General features: G+C 49.8%; 9 protein-coding genes across 9 annotated transcripts; 5 read left to right on the top strand and 4 right to left on the bottom strand.

Moving 5' to 3' along the window:
- Positions 1 to 493: 493 nt before the first annotated feature.
- KY384_000509 (uncharacterized protein) lies at positions 494 to 4074 on the top strand (the record flags this gene model as incomplete). The annotated part of the gene is made up of 3 exons (XM_044809045.1): positions 494 to 1731; positions 1810 to 2159; positions 2237 to 4074. The coding sequence occupies 3 exons, from the start codon at positions 494 to 496 to the stop codon at positions 4072 to 4074; spliced, it is 3426 nt and encodes a 1141-aa protein (XP_044665032.1).
- A 542-nt stretch (positions 4075 to 4616) lies between these two features.
- On the bottom strand, positions 4617 to 6512 carry KY384_000508 (uncharacterized protein; the record flags this gene model as incomplete). The annotated part of the gene is made up of 3 exons (XM_044809044.1): positions 4617 to 5051; positions 5158 to 5461; positions 5512 to 6512. The coding sequence occupies 3 exons, from the start codon at positions 6510 to 6512 to the stop codon at positions 4617 to 4619; spliced, it is 1740 nt and encodes a 579-aa protein (XP_044665031.1).
- A 1383-nt stretch (positions 6513 to 7895) lies between these two features.
- Positions 7896 to 9467, bottom strand: KY384_000507 (uncharacterized protein; the record flags this gene model as incomplete). The annotated part of the gene is made up of 1 exon (XM_044809043.1): positions 7896 to 9467. The coding sequence occupies one exon, from the start codon at positions 9465 to 9467 to the stop codon at positions 7896 to 7898; it is 1572 nt and encodes a 523-aa protein (XP_044665030.1).
- Positions 9468 to 11634: 2167 nt separating this feature from the next.
- On the bottom strand, positions 11635 to 12529 carry KY384_000506 (uncharacterized protein; the record flags this gene model as incomplete). The annotated part of the gene is made up of 2 exons (XM_044809042.1): positions 11635 to 12083; positions 12496 to 12529. The coding sequence occupies 2 exons, from the start codon at positions 12527 to 12529 to the stop codon at positions 11635 to 11637; spliced, it is 483 nt and encodes a 160-aa protein (XP_044665029.1).
- A 1409-nt stretch (positions 12530 to 13938) lies between these two features.
- On the top strand, positions 13939 to 15263 carry KY384_000505 (uncharacterized protein; the record flags this gene model as incomplete). The annotated part of the gene is made up of 4 exons (XM_044809041.1): positions 13939 to 14216; positions 14269 to 14359; positions 14411 to 14540; positions 14587 to 15263. 4 exons carry the CDS (start codon positions 13939 to 13941, stop codon positions 15261 to 15263), a joined length of 1176 nt encoding a protein of 391 aa, XP_044665028.1.
- A 702-nt stretch (positions 15264 to 15965) lies between these two features.
- KY384_000504 (uncharacterized protein) lies at positions 15966 to 18252 on the top strand (the record flags this gene model as incomplete). Its single annotated transcript, XM_044809040.1, has 3 exons — positions 15966 to 17190; positions 17243 to 17913; positions 17965 to 18252. The coding sequence occupies 3 exons, from the start codon at positions 15966 to 15968 to the stop codon at positions 18250 to 18252; spliced, it is 2184 nt and encodes a 727-aa protein (XP_044665027.1).
- A 688-nt stretch (positions 18253 to 18940) lies between these two features.
- KY384_000503 (uncharacterized protein) lies at positions 18941 to 19433 on the top strand (the record flags this gene model as incomplete). Its single annotated transcript, XM_044809039.1, has 2 exons — positions 18941 to 18965; positions 19069 to 19433. The coding sequence occupies 2 exons, from the start codon at positions 18941 to 18943 to the stop codon at positions 19431 to 19433; spliced, it is 390 nt and encodes a 129-aa protein (XP_044665026.1).
- A 341-nt stretch (positions 19434 to 19774) lies between these two features.
- On the top strand, positions 19775 to 20584 carry KY384_000502 (uncharacterized protein; the record flags this gene model as incomplete). The annotated part of the gene is made up of 2 exons (XM_044809038.1): positions 19775 to 19934; positions 19989 to 20584. 2 exons carry the CDS (start codon positions 19775 to 19777, stop codon positions 20582 to 20584), a joined length of 756 nt encoding a protein of 251 aa, XP_044665025.1.
- Positions 20585 to 20846: 262 nt separating this feature from the next.
- CYT21 (Ribosomal protein S16, mitochondrial) lies at positions 20847 to 21590 on the bottom strand (the record flags this gene model as incomplete). Its single annotated transcript, XM_044809037.1, has 3 exons — positions 20847 to 20954; positions 21193 to 21379; positions 21514 to 21590. The coding sequence occupies 3 exons, from the start codon at positions 21588 to 21590 to the stop codon at positions 20847 to 20849; spliced, it is 372 nt and encodes a 123-aa protein (XP_044665024.1).
- Positions 21591 to 22118: the final 528 nt, after the last annotated feature.

Raw genomic sequence — 22118 nt, 5'->3', positions numbered from 1 at the left:
CGATGAGGGGACCTCTCGCTACTCATTTGATCGGCTCTTGTTAGATCATCCTGACACGGTCTCTTCTCGAGGTCATTCCTTTTTGTTGGCGAACGATGGAAGCTAATAGGAAGACACAAGCTCTTTCTGGGAAAAGAATGAAAAGCATGTAAGGCGTACAGGCTGTAATGGCTCGCCGTGGTTCTGGATAAGCGCCATCTAAGTTGACTATCATACTCGAGGTGTATGCCTAATAATGTTGAAGTCGCGGATGTTGCAACATGCCGACTTGCAGCTGTCGAGGCTTCCTAGCGGTAGACTCGGGTGCAGAAGGCAAGGAACTCCTCACCGCGACAACTCGTTTTCGTTGCATCACAGCAAGAACGCCCATTCGTCATGTATTTATCGCCGTGGCGTGGACGAGAAACTTCTAATCCGTTATCCGGCTCATATTCGTATCGACTCTAGCTTTTTCAAATCATCCCTTAATTATATTTCGATCCGATTCTCGAGTATGGAGCCATTAAGTCTTGCGGTCGGGCTTATTCCTTTGATCAAACTTGCCTCCACGGTTGGAACCTACTTGAGAGACTTCAAGAATGCCACTAAGGAGTACGGAGATATGGCTGGGGAACTCATGATCCTTCAATTGGTTCTTGAGAAGCTCGAAAAGCTGGTCAGCGACGAATCACATGAGGACGCCGTGATATCGCCTGGATCACCGTTCAGTGAGTTGAAAGGTCCCATAAAGCGACTGGAAGACACTCTCAAATTGCTTGAAAGCAAACTCTGTTCCGTGAGCAAATACAAAGATCCATGGGAACGACTGACGTGGCACTTCGACAAAAAGGAATTTGAACAAGCGCGCAAAGTCATTTCATACACCCAGGACTCGATTACTGCTCTGCTCGTGAGCGGCATTGCAGGACAAGTCAGGAAGGGTCATAGCGAGGTTATGAGCAAACTTGATTCGCTTAAAGATACCCAGGACCGAGATGAAAGAAAGCAGCTCTTAGACTGGTTGTCGCCCGCTGATTTCACCCTGCGACAGCGGGAGATCTTCTCCAAACGCTGTCCCGGAACTGGCAACTGGTTCCTGGACACGAAGGATTATCAAGCCTGGCGAGAAGGGACTGGCCCAAACACACTTTTCTGCCCCGGGATCCCAGGTGCAGGAAAGACCATCATATCTTCTCTAGTGGTGGATGACCTACGCCGCTGGCGGAAGAGGGATGACAGTGTCGTCGTTTGCCTATATTGCACCTACGGAGAGAAAAACGAACAGTCCTCACAGAGCTTTCTAGCCAACATCATCAAGCAAACCTTGCAAAGCAAACCTACCTTAAGGGCCCCTCAGGAGATTCTCCAATATCAGGAAAGGCGACCGACAAGCCCACCGACTTTTAAAGAGCTTGCTACACCATTCAGGTCACTCGCCTCGCAATTGGCGCCGGTCATTATCATTATCGATGCACTAGACGAAACAGACGAGAACAGTTCTATCCGGCGTGAGTTGCTGGATCTTCTAGGTGAGCTGGATGTAAAGCTTTTCGTGACATCGCGCGACATTCAAGCCATCCGACAGCGCTTTGAAAGAGTGCCTAACATAGAGATCAAAGCACGCGAGACTGATGTCCAGCAATATGTCCTTGACAGAATTGAACGGACGCCTTCATTGAATTGTTTTGTGGAGCCCCGTTCCGACCTTGAGCGAATGATTCTGGAAAGAGTAGTGTCAGAGACGCACGGAATGTGAGTCTATATGGTGCCGTAATTGGTTAGTGTTGTGAAATCTTCAGAACTTATTCGCTGACAGATCGGCTTGCACAGGTTTCTTTTGGCCAAGTTTCATGTAGACGCACTGGACAACCAAACGAGGCCAATAGAGTTAAAGAGGGCCCTACAAGCTTTGCCCCTAAGCATTTTTGAATGTTATAACAATATATGGGACAGAATACAGCGGCAGCCTAAGCCTAAGGCGAAACTAGCAAGTGATGTGCTGTTATGGCTAGGTTGTGTATTTCGCCCATTAAATATTCGGGCTCTTCAGCACGCTTTGGCAATCATGCCAGACATACCTTCAATCCAAGCAGACGCAGTGCCTGGGGTGGACATGATTTTGTCAGTATGTGCAGGATTGGTGAGCGTGCAAAAAGAGACCGGAACAATCCAGCTGGTCCGTACGTAGTACCTGTTCTCTTATAGTCTATTTCAAGCTTGAACGACAACTGACTATGTTTAATTGACACTGGAATAGACTATACAGCGAAAGAATGGCTAGACAGGTCGCGGGATGATTTGTTTCCGGACAGTCGATCCTTCATGGTTCAGAAATGTATGAAGTACCTCTCGTTTGACATTAAAGATACCCGAAAACATTGGACAGATGAACAGCTTCGGACTTGTCCACATCCACTCTTGCCATATGCTGCTGTATATTGGGCGGAGCACGCTCGAGGTTGTTTCGAGTCTGAGCATACAGAGGATATCGTGGGTTTCTTGAGACAGCCCCGCCCACTCAAACGAATGATTCAGGTCAAGTACAAGTGGCGCGAATATCATGAGGGGGCGGAAGGAGCCATCTTGAGAGAGAAGGTGTCTTATTCAAACGGCACCTTGGGCTTCCTCATTGCCGCAGCCGAAGGATTCCAGCATGTTCTGACTGCAATGCTGGATAGCGAACAATCTGTAAACATTAGCCAGCGACACGCTGCGACTGCTTTGTTCTTCGCTATAACACGTGATGATAATAATATGGTGAATATGCTCATTGCAAGAACAGGTGTCGACGTAAATTGGCTTTCGAAGACCAATGACCTCGCATTACAGCTAGCAGCAGCCATAGGCTCAACCGAGATGGTAGAAACACTGATCAACAACAGCGCCAATGTTAATATGCAGTGTGGGACTGGTACAGCTTTGCACACAGCAGTCACAAATGATGACACCGGGGTCGCGCAGGTTTTGATAAGACACGGGGCTGACATTAACTCGAAGATTCTATCTCGAAAATTTCCTGACGAACACATGAGTACCCCAATGTTCACCGTCTGTAACATAGGACCTTCCTCTGATGATATGCGTGAACTTATGCTCTCCAGTGGAGCGGATATGCACGCCAGAGATGCGAAGTCCTGGACTTTACTTCATGCCGCTGCTTGGAAGGCCGACTTCAAGAGTTTGAAATGGCTCATAAAGAATTCCAATATTGATTTGGAGGCTCGAGACTCTAAAGGTCGCACGCCCTTGCACATGACTTGGGGCAGAACAAACAATTATTGTGTTGAAGTTCTTCTAGACAGCGGTGTCAACGTTGATACTAAAGATGACGACGGCAGGACTGCTTTGGCTATAGCTGTCAAGAAAGCTCGCTGGAGACCCATTTCACCCGTGCTCTTCCAATATGGCGCCAAATTTGACACCTTCATCCAGAAGCATCCATATCTCTTGCACACAAGCATCAATAAGCTTATCGAACTTTCCCACGGTGAGACAAATACTGTAACAATCATGTCCAACAATATCAGACTCTGCGTCAAGTTCGGCCTGAATCCACATTCTGTTGATAGGAGCGGAAGGTCACTGCTCTGGTACGCTGCAAGGTTGGAATCTTTGGAGCTTGTAAAGACTCTTCATCAGGAATTTCATCTGGATATCCATCTTGCAGACATAAATAGCATCACGCCTCTACAACGCGCTTGTCAGCTTTCAAGCCTTGAAGTTTTGCACTACCTCGTGGATAATGGTGTTGATACCAGGGTAGTAGAGAAACGAGGCTGCTCTCTTTTGGATCTAGCCCATGAAGCCTGGGATAAGACGAAGGATGCACGCAAGAGACCTGACTCGAGAAGACTAGAGCAGCTAGACAACATAAGCAAATATCTCGAGTCACTTGGGATCCCATCAACAAAACACACAACATGGCAGGAGATCGAAGCATGGCAGGCTCTGGGATCTATGACCGCTCTTACATCTGATCCCCATTCACCTGTAAACCTGACTAAGGAAGTTTCACTAGCTATGGAACCCTCGCAAGAGGCATCGCCAGCTTCTTCAGACCTGACATCGACTTCAATCAAAGCAACTGGCTCATAGATTCCTGACTAACGACAATTTCACAGCCATGATGCTTGCTGCAACACCAAAGTCGCGGGATGTACGAAAGCCCTCAAGCTGAGCATCCGCTCCTTTCACCATTCCCGCAGATATATGATCTAAAACGCTGAGCTCTCAAAACCCATCGTCGACGCGCTGAAAGATACAATATGAGCATCACAATGAATGAAGGCCCCTTTCAATCTCAAAGCTTACATAGGCGACACTCATTTTGACTTTTGCAATTAGGGAGAGAAGAAAATCAAATATGTTTGAATCAATCTGCAATATGACGGCCTAGAGATCAGCGGGTTGAAAGTCCTCTTTCCACCCTTCAGGAGGGTAGCAAAATGGAAAATAGTTTCAATTTGAGAGGGAGAAGGGACATGACGAACACATGCTCAACGAGCATTTTGGAATGGAAAGATCATTGTTGTCCTCATGATACAGTCAGTCTCAAGCCCCGATTCATTTGCTATCTATATATCGCAACTCTAAGAACATCATAACTATCCTTCCCCCTTTCCACACATCCCAAGAACTTACCAATTTACCCACACCTCCCTCGGCAGCACGCCCCTCATCAACTCCCAATGATTCCTCGCATTCCGCTTCTGCGACTTCTTCAACTTCCCGAGTTCCTCTTTCCCCTTAATCACCACACCTTGCCCTGCCCCTTTCCCTTCCCCTCCGTCTTCCCCTTTTTCTAGAAATCTAGCTATATCGATTTCGTGCCTCGGCATCAAATGCTCCCTCCTCGCATGACTGCCCAAAAAATCCTCCTCCGTAGGCTCGCGAAACGTGAAGGGCGAGGGGTCACGGCGGCAGAAGAGCACCATGTTCGTCAGATCAGTCGTTTGCTCACCCTGGTTTTCTGCGGCTGCAGTCTCCCGAAAGATGCGGCATATGGGGAAGACGGACAACGCGGTTTTGACGACGGAAAGGGCGGTGGGGAGGAGGAGGTCGCCTGCGTAATTCTGGCGATGTGTGTGAGTATATCCCTCGCTATCCTGAGTTGGGAAAAGGGGGTGGGCAAGAACAAGGCTGAGAGAATGCGATGGGGATAGGGGGGATGAAGCTTACGATAGCGATCGTGCCGTCTTCAGCAAGCAGATTACGCAGCTGGATCAGGAATATCTGGGTGAAGAGCTCGAGCGGCTCCGTGCCGCCGGTGAAGACGTCGTGGATGATGAAATTGTAGCGGTCGCGTTGGGTGGATTGGGAGGAGGCTACGAAGTCGATGGCGTCGCCAATTACGGCTGTGTGGTTTGAGGGCAGGGAGAAATACTGGGCGGCGAAGCGGTGGACGACGGGGTCTATTTCGAGGATTGTGGTGGGAATACCGTGGTGGATGAATGCTGCTGGGGAGGTGCCGATGCCGAGGCCTCTGTGTAGGATTAATGAATGGGTGTGGCGGACTTGGGGGAGGGGGCGTACATGATCAGGGCTTGCTGGTCTTTTGCCGCTTTGATGGGGGCTTCCAAAGTCCGCTCAGTTTGGACCAGTCGAACGGCTTCTAGTGTGACGAAAATGGAATAGATTGGTTCCTTGAGCTTGGGGTCTATACCGGGGGGATATTTAGTCCATTCACCACCGAGAAGGCTGTGATCGCAACGGAGGACCCTAAACTGGTCTTTAAGATTGTCTATAACAGCAAGATAGCCTGTCACTGATTCCTGGCGGTCGACTATCCTGTAACCTGTTTTTGCAATGTTGTTGTTGAGGATATCTGTATTTGATCTGAGAAGGGGAATATGCGGGTTCGAGATGGCCATCAGCAATAGGGGAATGTTGAATAATAGAGCCAACTTTGAGCAGGCTAGATTCGTGAAAAGACATGCTAATATTGCTTGTAGACCATAGCGACCCACATAGTTCAGTGCAGTGAGGAAGTACTTGTACAATATTGCACGTATAAGCGGTTCCAATGTCACAGAATAGAGAATATATGATAGCACAACATATAAGAATAGAGGCCAACTCTCACGTCTAGTGAGTCGCATATCCTTCCCCTCGCCTAACAATCCAAGAGCAGCAAGCCTGAAGGTCGAAAGCACCAGCATGAGCTGTGGAATGAAGGTCGTAACGATGGCGCCATCGGTTGGTCCTAGGGGACCAAGTCGCAGAGTAAAGGCTGCTACTGTTGATACTGCGCACCCTAGGACGGAGATTACATTGGCAAAAGCGTTGGAATAGAGTCCTTGCAGACTCGATGGCCTCACAAGCCATATAAGGATAAGTGGCAGTATGATAAGTTGCCATGGTAGGGTGTTGATCTCAACGGCAGAGCCATAGACAGGGGAAACGCAGTGAATAGTAGCTTCCTTCGAAAGAGCGGATAGTACTAGGCCATAGCTGGTACGGATGACTGACGACGTGATTCTGTTCCGGGCTGTAGTTGGCTGGCCGGGTTGCTTGCCTTTGATTCTTCGTGACATTTTTGCCCGCCCGCAAAACCAGATAGAATATTCATCTACATGTTGTCGCTAGACTAGAAGGGTGTCCTTCAGAATGATATGATTTGTGCTCAGGGAGAACGTAGACAACGAGGCTCAAAGTCGTCTATCCGATGCCGTTCGGATCTAACGTCCTATTCAAAAGGCTGTTCTCCATGGGGAGTCAAAAAAGACTCGACGTGGAGTCTGCAACAACAATAGACCTGTTTCGAGGGCAACTTGCTCGCAGCAAAGCCCGTTGTTCAACTAGAAGAAAAAGAAAACATCATTGCGTTAACGGCGAATCGAACGCCGATCTCTACCTTACAGCTTCGTGGAAGGGTAGAATGATAACCATTACACTATTAACGCGATTGGATAATGTGGAGGAGGCTCTTTATCAAATATATATACTTTACTCTAAAAAGACCACCACCGTTTTTCGTGGGTTTTTATGCCCGTGTTGTCTTTCTTGTAATTTAGCCCCCGTACAATTTGGATGAGAGACGGATGAAGCTTCCAAAGCTGTGAGAGCAGTACTTAAAGATCTTAGGGGAGCAATGTTTAGAATCGACACTGTAATGACATAAATATGCAATTGGAACTACTCATACTTTGGTGTGTGATACTACTCTATCATGTCGTAAGACTTGTTTTATGCCCAATAAGCCAGAGATACCAGCCCCAGCGTAACGACTCCCGCTCCCATACTATCACAGCCGCATATAAAGATTTGAGAAGGGTAAGCAATCGATCATGACGACCCGAGAATCTTGCCTCCGCCGCCGAATATGTCCTTGCCTCGCTATGTATGCCACCACCGCCTCAATTTTCGATCGATAATGTGATAATGATTGACGTCAATAATGATGTGTGTTGCTAGACGGTATCGGTTTCCGTGGGTGCGATGCAATGATTGCGTCTGAAGCCAATCGTAATGAAATGTGTGCCATATATTCTCCCACCAGTTTGTATGATCCATGATAGATAAAGAAATAATGCGTCTTTGTTGCGAGCCAAGCAAAAAAAGTTCCTCCCGCGTAAACGCTGCAATAGATGTCTTCGTTGCCGAAGTGCTGGAAATGCACCAGTCGTAATCCGATAAAAGATGGCCGCCCAGGACTCCGTCGTCGAAAACCACTCAAACATGTGCAGATCCATCGCATCGCAGTAGGGGGAATCTGATAATCCATCATACAGTGTACGCCTCGTCCCATAGTACTCAATGAAAACTTCCCTTCTTCGGTAAAAATGAGATCCCAATAACACCGGCCCCTCTGGTAAATATTACTCGTTTGTGCTTTTCCTGTTCTTGAGAACCCAGTTTAAGCGACCACTTGAACATAATAACCTTCGTACGCCAACCACCTTGCCGTCGCCATCAATTCAAGCATGATTTCTTGTTGCCCGACTCCTCCCACTTTCTTCATAATCTCCATACCAACCGCCGCCACCGTTAGCGGCTCCGTAAGGACTCATTGGAGGCGCTCCATTCATCGCTCCCATTCCTGTCATTCCGTACCCCATACCTGTAGGACTCATAGCGTGCGTATTGAAGGGAGGGCTGGTTGGACTCATGACATTGTTTTGCGTTCCATTTGTCATTGGAAGGCCGGGAGGGGTCGGAATACCCGGAGGCGGGCCAGACGCTGTGGAAAAAGCTCCCATGTTTACTCCATTCATACCTGGAAATTGTCCTGTTGGCGAGAGAGGAGTCGGAGGCCCACCCATGCCGCCTGGCTGGCCTGAGCGAACGCCCAAGGGGTTCTTCGAAAATGACACGCGGATGCCCCCACGATTGCCCGAATTATGCAAAGGAATCCCGTATAGATCATTGAGAGCTTTAGTAGCAAAGGAGATGTCCTCGAACTCAACGAAGCACATGGGACCATTTGACTTCGTACGAAAGCAGAGGCGCTTGTAACCGCGGCATCGCGAGAACATTTGCTTAAGCTCGTCTTCCGAGGTGTCGATGGGAAGATTACCGATGTAAAGAGTATTGCAAGGCGGGTTCTGGTCTGCAGGATTCACCGGGGGCATGTGAGTTCGTTGAAATTGTTGGTGGCGCACCTGGTAGGACTGTGCAGAAATGCCGTTCGATTGCATGGTCGACACGGGACTGCGAAATCCGTTGCTTTGAGGCGAAGTGTAGCCGGGTAAAGGTGGAGACGATGGATTGCTAGTATTCAAGGACAGGCTGTTGTATTGAGTCGTGGATCGTGAACTTCCGGTGTTGCGTCGAGATAGTCCATTCATGCCGTTCGTGGCATACCCAACGGGGTCGCGCAGTAGATCCGAAGTCTCCTCGTCTGGTCCATCTTGACCAATGACATCTCTACCTGATACCCGCTGTCGACCATTTTGGAAGTAATGCTCACTGGTAGATGGCGGCTGAGAATAGCCATTGGGTTGAGGAGGAGAAATGCGGTTCATAGATTGAAATTGGCCACTGAATAGGGAACTAGAGCCGTTCGACGATCCTGAGTGAGCACGAGTTGCCGCGAGATCAAAACTTGGTCGTTCCGAGCCAATGCTGCCCGGCGACATTCTCAAAATGTCTATCATTAGGCGCGGCTTTTCGGGATCAATCTGCTTCCCATCCAAGATAGATTGCGCTTGTTGGGCTGCACCGAGGCTATAGAAGCGAGCTATCGCAGTCTTGAAACCTTGATCGCCTGGGGTTGTTGCGACGAATTCCGTACTCTCCAGCTTCTCCGCAAAGGTCAGCAAGGATCTCAGCTGGGCGTGGTCATAATTGTGTGGAAGTCTCCGGATTCGAATGCCTGAGAATTCCTGGTCTGGGCGCCCGCCGTTCTCAGATCCTTTGGGAAGGGCGTTCAGCGCTGCCGTCATATCAAAGGGATTGCCCCCTTGTCCGATAGGTGACATCGTCTGAGATTGAGAGCCATTCAACGGGCTTTGTATGTTCGTGTTGCCCACTCTGACCCGATCTGCCATACTGCGCCCTCGAAGTGGTAGATTTCTTCGATATTTCTTGTGTCTTGACACTGGTTCAACTCGATGGATGTTTGACGAACTGATCCCAGCTATTGTAAAATCGGAAATATTAAGGTGGGATTGGGGTGGGGATATCCGTGCGCGCAGCTTTTTTTTTTGCTTCCAAATCTGCAACCCCAGGCAGCACGAGCGCGGTGCCCTGCACTCAACAATATTGATGCATATCACGTTCAAAGTCTTTCTAATCCTTCAGCTGACCCGGCCTGCTGTACGGTAATTGAGGTTTCTGGTAGGTAAATGTCGAGAGAGTGACACGCGTGGGTGCGGCGCAGGAAGGACAATGCGTTACTCGCTAGGTTCGAGTTACTGAGACGACCTGGACGCCACAATCCCAGGGTGCACGTTATGGAGACTTTCTGGTTGCAATCAAGTCAGTTAAAGTCGCGACAGGTGCGCTTCGCGAGAAGGTGCAGAAAATTGGGCGTGGGCGTTGGAGCGCGGGGGGTGGAATGAAAATGAAGGTGGGACGTTCGAGATGGCAGACAAGGCAGGGATGGAGTATCCTAGTAGTAGTACTACGTTAGTCAAATAGGGCTCGATAACGAAGAAGATGGCGTGTGGGCGCTGATTGGCGCAAGGGGGACAAGGCAGGATCCTCGTCTGTGGTTGCTCTGCTTTTGCGCCTTTCGGTGTTTGAAGGGAAGGACAAGTCGAATGAAGTCTGCCGCAGGCTGTTCTTGTACCTGAAATTGGAGGTGGGAGCCAATTGGATAACGCTCCGCCGTTCCAGGAGGGCTGGCTTCAAGCCCGATAGCTGTATCGAGATAGTCGAGCTTTCTGGGCAAGCTGTCAGGTCTCTGAGTGATCCAAGCTTGGGGTATGCCAGTGCCTCACAGGCGCAGCGTTAGAGGAGGGGACCGAGCAGGCTAAAGCTCCTAAACCTGCTAGCAGGGCCAAAGCAGCTAGAGCGACGGAGGAGGGGGCTTGTGGGTGCTCGCGCGGTTGGGTCAGTCGATCATTCGATCTGGACTTACTTTTTAGTGCCTGAGCTGTTGCTCCTGATAGGTACCGAAGACTGCTTAATGCGCAATAGATAACGGCTGATTTGACTGGAGACCACCTGTGGGGTACTCGGCCTTGAAATGATCAATTGAAGTGGATGTTGATAAAGGTGGATGCTAGATGCTTGTGCGAATGAGTGTGGTTCGTCTCTCGGAGATATGCTGAAGAAAGGAATACGTGAGTGTGGAAGGAAGTGGGAGGTTGGAGGGTGGATGTAATGTGGGAAGAGGCCTTGGGCAGTGGGCACTCGAGACTCGGGCATTGACGCCAATTTTTGCGTGCTCTTGGTGCCGTGGGGCGACGGATGGCTTGCAGCCACTAGGGCCTGAACGGGACTCGGGCTCCTGCTCACAATTCAATTAGATCTCAGATTTCCTATTATTCCCAGGAAGAACAGGGCTCGCTTGTTAGCAGTCAAGGTAGCATTCAATCTCGAGGATTCTGCTAGGATCAGTCCCACAGCTGAGTAGTGCAAGTTACGAGCTTGGAGACATTGAACCACAGAGGCGTTGTAACATTGTGGTATAGGCCACCCACCTCGCACAAACTTTTCCAGTCCAGCCTACCGCGTTCGTTCGTGCAGCCACAGCGATGTCTAACATCTGTTCTGTTGTGATGTCTAAGCTTACCCCGCCCTAAGGATTGAGTTGACCCCACGAACTCCCTCCCTGGTCCCAGCATTTCTCACATCCCTGTTGGACAATGTGACTCGTCAGCCTGTTCTGCACCAGAATGGCGCCATGGTTTTTGCAACAATCTCATTGAACAAAGCATCGGGGGGCTACCGTCCATTGGCGGAGACGGAGACCTGCATTAGTGCAACTTTCGTGACCATGCTTCAACTTGAAGTGACGATCCAGACAATGCCCGAGGCATGAGACACAAGCATTTGCAATGCGAACTCTTCAAGTAATTCTGACTCACAAGTGAGATGAAGGGTCTCTTGGCCGGCTGGAATATCCTTTGCCTCGTTTATCGAAAGCCGACACATGGAGGAGGAGCGAATCATATTCTCGCTTGCAGCAAGGGGACTTGATCGCCTTGATCACCTCGTGAATTGTCCGTAAAGCATGCAAACGGCAAATATACACGGCACTGTGGACGGTCAAAAATCTTGGATACCTGTTTCGCAAGCAACCTTGTCAACGCCCTGGGCGACCCATTTGGGTTCCTCTTCATCAAACCATGCCTCTTGTACTTCTCTTTCAGCTGTCTGCCGATCATCATATTCCTCGTTTTTATCCACAGATCCGTATTCAAAATCCGTATCGGCCCCTCTCAAGAATCTGAGCTCCAACTCTTGCGACCACCTCTGTCTGCCCTCCTCACGTGTCAGCGGGACTTCTCCTTTCTCCTCACCGATAATCTCTCCTTTCTCGTCCCTTCGATACCTCATTTGTGCTGCATCATCAGGGTTTCGCAAAGCCTCCACTTTGGCTTCAGATCGTTGCAGATCTGCTTCCAATATGCCGGAATAGCCTTTCTTTCGACCATCTGCCTCGCGTTCGGAAGCTGTCTGAAACCGCCGTATTAGGCGATCGTATGCAAGAGGGTCTTCGTATCATCAGCGAGGATTCCTGGCAGTCGTTGAGCTCAGAGCGGTCAACCTGCCAACTCATGCGATGGACTATCCACGTATTCAGGATGCAGGTCAAGATATCTCTTGCGTCGATTTTTGACAACGATTCGCTCCAGCGAGGCCGGAGATCTAGAGCGGGGACGTAACATAGTATTGTCCAGATCAGCCATAGATTAAGTGCGTGCAATTCTGGGGTAGCTAACAAAGGAAACCATGCTGAATGACCGCAGAAGAGTTGCTAGGTGTCGCAGTAGTGAAAAGCCCAAGAAGGCTTAGCGTGTAGTACTTTCACGCCCTAGGTCGAAGTAGCAATTTAAGGAATGAGGGGCATGAGGGGCGATACTCGGAAGAGAATCACGCAAGCACCTGCACTCCACATGCAACGACACTTTTGCAGTGTTTTATGGGAGTACGACTCCATGTTGATGCCAAAGAGAGACTGTGAAGCCTCGTGAGATAGCTCTCCAGGTGGGAGCCACCCAGAGCAGCCTGGCTGTCTCAGACTCTTCGTAGGATCCTCAAGAGGGTCCCACATGTTGAGAGAAGCCTCTCGGCTGCTTGACTACTGCCCTTGCAACCCACCAGGATACCCCTCTCTCAAGAAAGATGGTGAATAGCACTCACTACGAAGTATCTATCTAGTTCTGGTGCTTGACACTCAATTGCAACCATGGAAAGAGGATCAAGTTGGACGGAGCAACATGTCCACCCATTGCTTTGAAAAAGTATATTCAGGTCTATACCACTGCAGTCGTCGCAGTCAAGTCGCTAGACCCTTGTGTGCCATTTTTGGGGAGGAATGATTGGCTACCAATGGAAGAGAATGCGAACAGATTCCAGACAGCGCATTAAACCTTCGTTACAATCGCTGCTACGATCGACCTAGGGAAGGTCTTTGTCTAGCATCCGCACCAACCCACGTCGTTGTTCATACGTCTCGAACCCTTCTGCATCCTCAGTATCCATAGGACAAGTCGCTGAAACAGCTTTCAAACACAGCCAAGAGCATCAAGCCGCCTGGCAGAGAAATGTCTATTGTCGATCATGCCAAATACATGCCGCAGGCGGCAGCAGCTTCACCCAGCTTGCTTACCGAGTTTCCAAATGTGGACTATAGCCGCAAGCCTCCGGTCTGTCGGGGCTGACTCTCCGATACATTAGTGGTCAACAATGACCCCTGCTAATTGGTGGGTCTCTAGCTTTCGCGTGGTCTACCGTCTACGACTCTAATTTCCTGCATCCTCCACGAGCGAACCTACGCAGTTCATGCAGGTTCTCGTTTGAAAAACAATCTTTTGCTGCCAAAGCTGCGCCGCATGCAAACATCTGAATTTGCAAGATCCCGGGTCATGATACAATGCAACCAACGGTGCCCCTAGACTAAACTCATGCGACGGCAGACTCTGGGGTATTGACAGATTTCCTTGCTTTCCGAGCGAATTACGCTGGCGTAGTCCAACCTTATTGCCTTACATCGAGACCAAACCAGGGTCAGAGCGCAAGGATGTTCGCACCAGCAAAGCTGGTAAGCCTAGAATCAACCGAAGATGACAACGCCACATGGAAAATGGAGGGCGAAGTTGTGGGTTTGCAAAGTATGCTTGGTCGGCGTACTTAACGATGGCATTCCCAGATCTCCAGGTCCTCTTTGTCGCCAATGCTCCTGCTGTCTCAATCTGCCGTGCTTCCTCCTGTTCTTTGCAGCGTTACATGGATCAGAATAAGATTGCAAGGCTTGAAGTTCCCGCTGTCGTTTTCTGCACCCTTGCACGGCATTATATCTAATCAGCGTTCCTTAGTTTTCACAAGCATCTCTATCATTTTTTCAATATGGCACCACAAGGCGACATTCCCGTCGCAGCTGACATTTTGGGCACAATAGGCACGATCCTTTGGTGTATACAGCTTGCGCCGCAAATATGGTACAATTGGAAGCAGAAGAAGACGGACGGCTTTCCTGCAGCGATGATGGTCCTGTGGGCGGTGGCAGCAGTACCCTTCGGCGTGTATGCTATCGTGCAACGATTCACAGTAGCACTTCAAGTCCAGCCCCAGATCTTTGGCTCCTTGAGCTTGGTAGCTTGGGGCCAGATACTGTACTACAATAAGTATGAGTAGTACTGCAATACAAAATGCTCGATGGGCTGATATCATTCACAGTGGATGGAAGGCCTGGTCTGCAACTGCTCTCACATTCGGCACTGCAATCGCATTTGGCGGTATCGAAATGCTTTTGGTCTTTACTTTGCGAGTAAGCGTGTAGAATGTTTCATTGAAACGCAGTTGGCTAATTTATGTGAAGCCTGTATATGCTCGTGGTGTCAATGCTCCGATTCTTGTGGTCGGTATACTCGCTGCGGTAATTCTTATAATTGGAATCACGCCACCATATCCTGAAATGTGGAAACGGAAAGGCCGAGTGATTGGCATAAGTAGCTCTCCCGAACACCAAGGCAAAATCTTGTACTGACGGAGCAGATTTCATATTCCTTAGCATTGACTTTGCCGGATCCATCTTCTCGCTTATGGCTCTTGTTGCCCAACAGACCTTTGACTACCTTGGCGGCATTCTTTATATTGGTGTCGCCATCTTGGAAGGCGGCATCTTTCTATCGCATATCATCTGGCGTATTAAAACCAAAGAGCTCCGCCGGCTCGCTAAACAACGTGGGGTAGATATATACGACCTTCCTGAGGCTGAACGCTGGTATCCCAGGGTCTCGCGCAAAGCTGCTAGGGCTGCAGCCCAGGATCTAGAGAATGCGCAAGCGACTACAGACACGGCAGCGTTGCCAGTCAAAGCCAGTGACGTTGGTAATGAGCCAGAGAAGGGAAGTGCTGTTTCAGCTTTGAGAAGCGAGCCAAAGCCTCAAGCCGCCATGTCGGAGACCACAATGACTTCATCCGAGGACGAAAAGCATGCGGAGGTCGAGAGCGAGCAGTTGTCCGAAAAAGTTGCCGAGAGTTCGTCGGATAGTCCAACCATCAGACAAACAGCGGACGCGACTAGCCACAACGATGCTCAAGGCGAAGCGCACCGGAACTTGGACGAGACTGCTTCGCAAAGTTCTGCTGGGTTTCGAACCCCACCGGAGACTGGAAGATCGTCTGCGCTAAGCGACATAGCAAGTAGGGAAACTGGCAAGCCATCGTAGCGAGAAAATGAGTGGAACATAACGATATCACGAGCAACGTAACGAACTAATGATTACGACGGCATAGAAGGATTGGGCGACTTGATGACAGCTCTGAACTGGGCTGCTAAAACCCTGCCTCTGCGGCAGCAGCGCCGACGAATGAAGAAGGGTTGGTGGAAAATTGCTGTTGCACAGCTGTTGCAATAAGACGAAGGCGCATCGCGATCCAATAAAGATTCCACCGAGACCGCTCAAATTGCTTGCACAGCATAGTACTCAGAGAGTCGAAGGAATACCGCGGACTGGATGGTAGAAAGCTAGGCTTGAGATTAAGCATCTGGAGAAAGCCTGCGTTCAGCAAGCATTAAAAAATTAGGCCTATATATGCATGAGAAAAGCGCTGCGATTATTATATCAAGACATCTTAGATAGAGAATAGACTTAATCACATTTTGATGAAGTCACTGCATTACTTTCACAATATCTTATAAGAGTCCCTCGGTTTCAAGCTACAAAAAGTGTGGAAATAGACAACCCTCGGAAATAGTAAAGGCGAGGCAGCCTGGTGCAGCCGATATTCTCCCCCAAACAGGGAAATTTGATGCTGCCAAGTAATTCGGGATACGGATTACGAGAATCATGATTTCTTTTCATTGCTTTCTACACTGTGAGATGTCGACGAGCCACGATGATGAGGGTCACTAAAGGAAGTTGGATTTCATGTCTGACTTCAAGTCCCTGCTGAAGCCGGGGTTCCGCCGTTCCAATACTTCCTCATCTGCCAAGTCTGACCTCTCAACCCCCTCGGCAAGCAATCCTGCCGGGGGTGAGCATAGCAGCCGAAATCGAGGCTCCTTACGACTCAGCAAGAACAAGAGACTCTCATCGATTGCTTCGGTTCAAGAAGAGAAGGCACTGCCGGCACTTCCAACTCTCAACCACATCAACCGGCCCAGAGGGCAAGCCGAAGCTCAGTCCACTCCTAGGCCCAATCAAGGGAAAGAGCCTCGACAAATCACACCTGTAGAAAAGATCCAGCCTAAGCTGGTGGTTGAAGAGGCGTCTCCCCAACCGCAAAGGCGGGGTGATACGACCTCGAAGAGTCAAAGCAAGCCTGCCGAGCGACCGGACAGATTGAGGGAATCTGATGCTAGACCAAGTCTAGCAACAAGAAGGCATTCGCCAATATCATTTGATCAGAGCAGAGGCTTCCCATTTGTTCCTAACGACGAGTCATCTCGCTCTCCGCAACGATCCCCACCCTCCAGAACCCGCCCTCAAACTTACAATAGAATGCCGAGTCGAAAAGTCTGGGTAAAGCGGCCGAACGCAGTGGCTACTCAGGTACCAATTGGCGAAGATGACCTAGTGGACGATGTAAAGGACATGATACTCCGCAAATATGCTAATTCGCTGGGAAGAAATTTTGACCCTCCAGATGTCAATCTGAAGCTTGTGCTGGGACCGCACTCATCAAGACATACGAACGAGCGAAACCTTGGCCCAGATGAAAACATTCTTAAAATATTGGACATGCACTTTACTGGTGGGCAGTCTATGGATGAAGCTCTTCTTATTGACGTACCGCGCAAAACACCTAAGCATTCACCCCGAGTCGCCATGCCCTACTACCTACAAGACGATCTACGACCTGCCGAGACTGGAACAGATTATTTCCCTCCAATGCCTGCCGCTGGGCCTCAGTCCCCCCATCTCTCATCAAATCTATCGCTTTCTGGAACTCATGTCAATTCCCAAAGACCGCCCGCACACGCACATCCACACTCTATTGCAATACTAGAGACGGGTCATGTACCGAATCTACCGTCACCGGGTGCGGGAAACCGCACAAGACATTCTGATCGTCCGACACGCCCAAGACATGTTCGCCAACATACATCCTCGCCTACAGTCATAAGTTCGGTCCCCCATTCGCAAGCACATGGTAAGCAAATGAAAACCCTACCCGCAAACAAGTGTCTGACTTTAGCTCGTAGATCCTCACAATGCGCCATCGAAAAGCAACCCAGCTTCGACGCCTCCAGTTCCTGAAGCCCCTCATCGTACCGCCACTCCTCCACCTCGCGTTGATTCTCCTCGCCCTACACAAAAAACGAGACGAAGTAAAAAGAGTCCCCTGAATGGGAATTCTGCACACCAAATCCACGGTCTGCTTGATGGGTCCGTGCCTCCGATAAACTGTCTGATTGTTGAGGACAACATCATCAACCTGAGACTTCTCGAAGCTTTCCTAAAGCGGCTCAAGGTGAGATGGTCAACTGCCATGAATGGTGAGATAGCTGTAAACAAATGGCGCGAAGGAGGCTTTCATTTAGTCTTAATGGACATACAGCTACCTGTCATGAACGGCTTAGATGCTACGAAAGAGATCAGGCGACTCGAGCGAGTGAACAAAATTGGAGTATTTGCAAATAATGCGGCTAGAAGCACACCAGAGTTTGAGAAGGGTGTGGACGACAGTTTGATTGGCACAAGTATGGATGGCGCAGACGATGAAGAAACTAGCAAGGAACCGAAACAAGAGGACAATCTCAAGAACATGTCATTATTCAAGAGTCCGGTCATTATTGTTGCGCTGACTGCGAGCTCTCTACAAAGCGATAGGCATGCAGCGCTCGCCGCTGGCTGCAACGACTTCTTGACTAAGGTAAGCTGTGAAGCCTAGCCTGCTCGAACGATGATACTGATCTTTAATTAGCCTGTGAACTTCGACTGGCTTTCACGAAAAGTAATGGAGTGGGGATGCATGCAAGCGCTAATCGACTTCGACGGTTGGCGCAAGTGGAAGGACATTTCGAACCAGAAGGCAGCTACAGGTGACGACAAGACATCAAAGAAAGCTGTCAATGGAAGGGTCTCGAGTGGAGAGAAGGTCAAGAGCCCGCTAATGAACGGCAAGCATAAGAAATTCTTAGGGATTACGGACGGTGGAAACAGCTCTGGCGGAGAAGGGGCTGGGGGCAGCAGTGGTGGCGAAGGAGGATGATTGGTTTGCATGGCGAGCGATTGGGTGATGGGGTTCTCCGAGCAGTCTTCTCGCCTCCGTCTTTCCAACAAATATCGTCGTGCTGAATAGCAGGATAGCGAAGTACAGCTCTAGCGCGGCGTTATTGGACGCATATATTGCTAAAGGAAAGGGTAGTAGAATATGACGTGGCTGTATTATACCAGTCTGTAATAATCATCAAGAAGGTCCTTAGGTCGCACGCCAATCGAACGCCAAATTGCGTGCCCAGAGAGCAATACATGGAATGAGTGATTCGCTTCCCTTGTTCAACTGATGGAATGGATAAGATTAGATCCCGTCAAATGCCAAGCTTCAACACCCCTGCCGTTCAGAGGTAGTCAACTGTCAAAGTAACAGAAACATCATGTGCTGCCAAACATATTCGTACGCCATGTATGAACCTTTATTGCAGTAGCGTAGTCATTATCAGTTAGACGGCGCCAATGACTCTCGCATACATCCAATACCCTACCTGACCTCTGCAACCTCCCCTACGACCAAGTTCAACCATGGCATCAGATCGCAGCAGCGATGGCCGCTCAACTCCTCGCTTGGGCCGGTAAGATCACCATCACAAATACTGCACCTAGAGCCCACTAAAACCAGTGTCTGGCAGGCAACGCTCAGCCAGAGGAAGAAAAGAAGTGGGATTCGCCGGCAACGCATCATGGGCGAGCAGCGTAATCAACCTGGTGAACACGAGTACGCTGCCTCTCCTCCCAATATACTATACTTGGCATCTCTGGAGATGCCACAAGTAGAGTGACGTCCGCTAACGCACACCTCCTCCGACAGTCGTCGGCGCCGGCGTCCTAGCCATGCCCCTCGCCCTCTCCCGCATGGGCATTGTCCTCGGCGTCTTCGTCATTCTCTGGTCCGGCCTCACCGCGGGCTTTGGCCTCTATCTGCAGACGAAATGCGCGCGATATCTCGACCGGGGCGCTTCGTCGTTTTTCGCGCTCAGCCAGATTACGTACCCGAATGCCGCCGTGGTGTTTGATGCCGCGATCGCGGTTAAGTGCTTTGGGGTCGGCGTGTCGTATTTGATTATTATTGGGGACCTGATGCCGGGTGTGGTGCAGGGTTTTGTGGAAGAGGGGGGCTTGGAAGGTGCTGGGTTTGTGTTTGAGCGGCGGTTTTGGGTTACGGGGTTTATGTGAGTGTTTGGGTGAATTTAGAGGGTGCGGAGGGGGTGAATGCTGACTAGGAGTGAATAGGTTGATTGTGATACCCCTATCATTCTTACGGCGTTTGGATTCGTTGAAATATACAAGCTTTGTTGCGCTTGTGTCGATTGGGTACCTGGTCTTGCTCGTGCTTGCGCATTTTATAAAAGGGGATACGAAGGAGGCAAGAGGCGATATTAGAGTGGTGCAATGGGAGAGCTTAGTGGCTTCACTGAGTAGCTTCCCTGTCATTGTCTTCGCATACACTTGCCATCAGAATGTGAGCGCAAATCCATCAATTGTCCTCTGGGTAGTGCTAATTCTGACACGCGCAGATGTTCTCCATCCTTAATGAAATTGGCAACAACTCCCACTTCCGAACTACCGCCGTCGTGATTGCCAGCATTGGCGTCTCCGGCTTCATCTACATCCTCGTTGCCATCACTGGCTACTTGTCCTTCGGCAATACTGTCAGCGATAACATTGTCGCTAATTGTATGCCCCTTCCCACTGTCACTCCCCCTTCAAAATCACACTGACATCCTCCAGACGGTCCCTCCCTAACCTCCACAATCGGCAAAGCCGCCATCGTAATCCTCGTCATGTTCTCCTACCCCCTCCAAGTCCACCCCTGCCGCGCCTCCATCGACGCAGTCTCCCGCTGGCGCCCCAACCGACGACGCAGCAACGACAACGGCTCTCCCGCGTTCTCTCCCCCGCCGAAAGCCGCCCGCCCCGATAACATGGGCGAGGTCCGCTTCGCCACTATCACAGCCGCTATTCTCGTCGCTAGCTACATCATTGCGATGACGGTCTCGAGCTTGTCGAAAGTGTTGGCGTATGTAGGTAGCACGGGGAGTACCAGTATCAGTTTCATCTTGCCGGGGTTGTTCTATTATAAGATTAGTAGTCCGGACTCGAGTTTGCATCAGCGGTTGCTTAAGGAGGATGATGATGAGGAGAGTGAGGAGGATGGGGGTGGGGGTGGGCAGGAAGAGCACGGCCTACTTGGGGGCAGGGGATTGAAGAGTGGAGTCGGAAGGAGGCGTTTAGTGAGGAAGTTGAGTCTGGCGTTGGCGATTTATGGAATGGTGGTTATGGTGGTTTGTTTGGTTACGAATACGTTGTTTGTGGTTGCGCATTGAGAGCGGCGTGAGAAGGTCAGGATATAGTGTCTTTACATTTGGCTAGCGGTACAGTCGCCGCCTTAGTTGTATATACAGATCGGTATTCTTTCCCTTCTTGTTTTCAGTCATGGATCGCTATATGCGTGGCGGTGTCTGCTTGTAGACTCTTTTCAGTGTAGGTTGCCATATCCCTTAGTCTTCTGCACCAAACCTCGACACTGGAATGGCCTTGATTGCTTGGGCGAGTCCTCCGATTTTCCATCCACATAGGGCGTCAACTTCATTTCGTCTGGACAGCACCCTCTTCCTTCTCTTCTGCCTGTTGTTTCACTTTCTCTCCCAGCGCCTTCATCTTCTGGATGTGGAATTTGGGTTCGATGAGTCCGATCTACACACAATTGCAATGTCAGCTCTTGATCTCCCGTCCATATATTCGTCGCCCAAGCTCTGCTTTCATTCTCTCTTTCACGGCTTCTCTTGCCCCCTTTACTATCCTCAGGCTCTCTAACTAAACATTTTGTTGCTCCCCCCAACAAAGATCGCATCTCTGCTCCCTGCTTTTCCATCACATCCCATCCCTTCCTTTCCCCTTCCCTCGCCCAATGGAGAAAAGAGACTAGACATACCAAAGCCAACAACCTCTGCGCGGGCTCACTAGGCTGCGCCCCCACACCTAGCCAGTATTTCGCCCTCACAATGTCTAATTTGATGTCCTTCACTGGTTTCTCATCTGGAGGGGAGCCCAACGCGGGTGCTTTTGGGATAGGATCGTACGTTCCGAGGACTTCGAGGGGGCGGGAATTGCGTGCTGAGCTATAGGATTTGAGGCTTGTTTAGCTTTGTCATAGAGCACGAAGGATGGGCAGGGAGGGAGACCGGTAATCAGAGTGGACGAGGTGGAGATTGGGATGGCATAGGGGAGGTAGGGGAGGCAGGGGAGGGATTACCGAGCTTGCGCGACGACTATGTTGTAAAATGGCTTGTGAGCTTTCCCGAAACGCGCGAGGCGGATCTTGAGGACCATTACTTAGGCATTTGGTGGATGGTGTGTATAAATTATGTTCTTTTTTCTGAGTCGTGATTTCCCATCTAGAGCTTGTGGGCTTGCACTTCCGGTGCCCGGCTTTAATTGATGTCTTGGCATACCCGCCCGAGATCTCTCGTCTGATGCAGTCTTTTTCGAAATTGATTTTCGTTGGCGTTGAATAAGGTCCTAGAGAACTCAAATTGCAATTTGTTGAGCCAAGAGCAGACTACTTGGGCTTTAGAATCGTCCCTATCAAATTTGCCAGATTGTATCAGAGCCTGGCGCAGAATATGCTCTCACTAATGCAGACTATTCTGATGCCGAAGGATTTACGGCTCAGCCGCATATCTTTTGTCATCCTACTTCCTTACCCACATTTCATCGTCGTCTTATGTGTTTGTTGGTATCTCCTATATCTATTCAGCGTTGATCAGTCCCGGTGCCCTGTTTGCTCTGTAATTGCTGACTTCTTGCATATACTCCATATACTATTTCAGTCATCATTTATGGTAAACATCGTTGTAA

The sequence above is a fragment of the Bacidia gigantensis genome, assembly GCF_019456465.1.
Source record: "Bacidia gigantensis strain McMullin 20006 chromosome Unknown contig_74, whole genome shotgun sequence".
NCBI lineage: Eukaryota > Fungi > Ascomycota > Lecanoromycetes > Lecanorales > Ramalinaceae > Bacidia > Bacidia gigantensis.
This window is presented reverse-complemented; position numbering and strand designations above follow the sequence as displayed.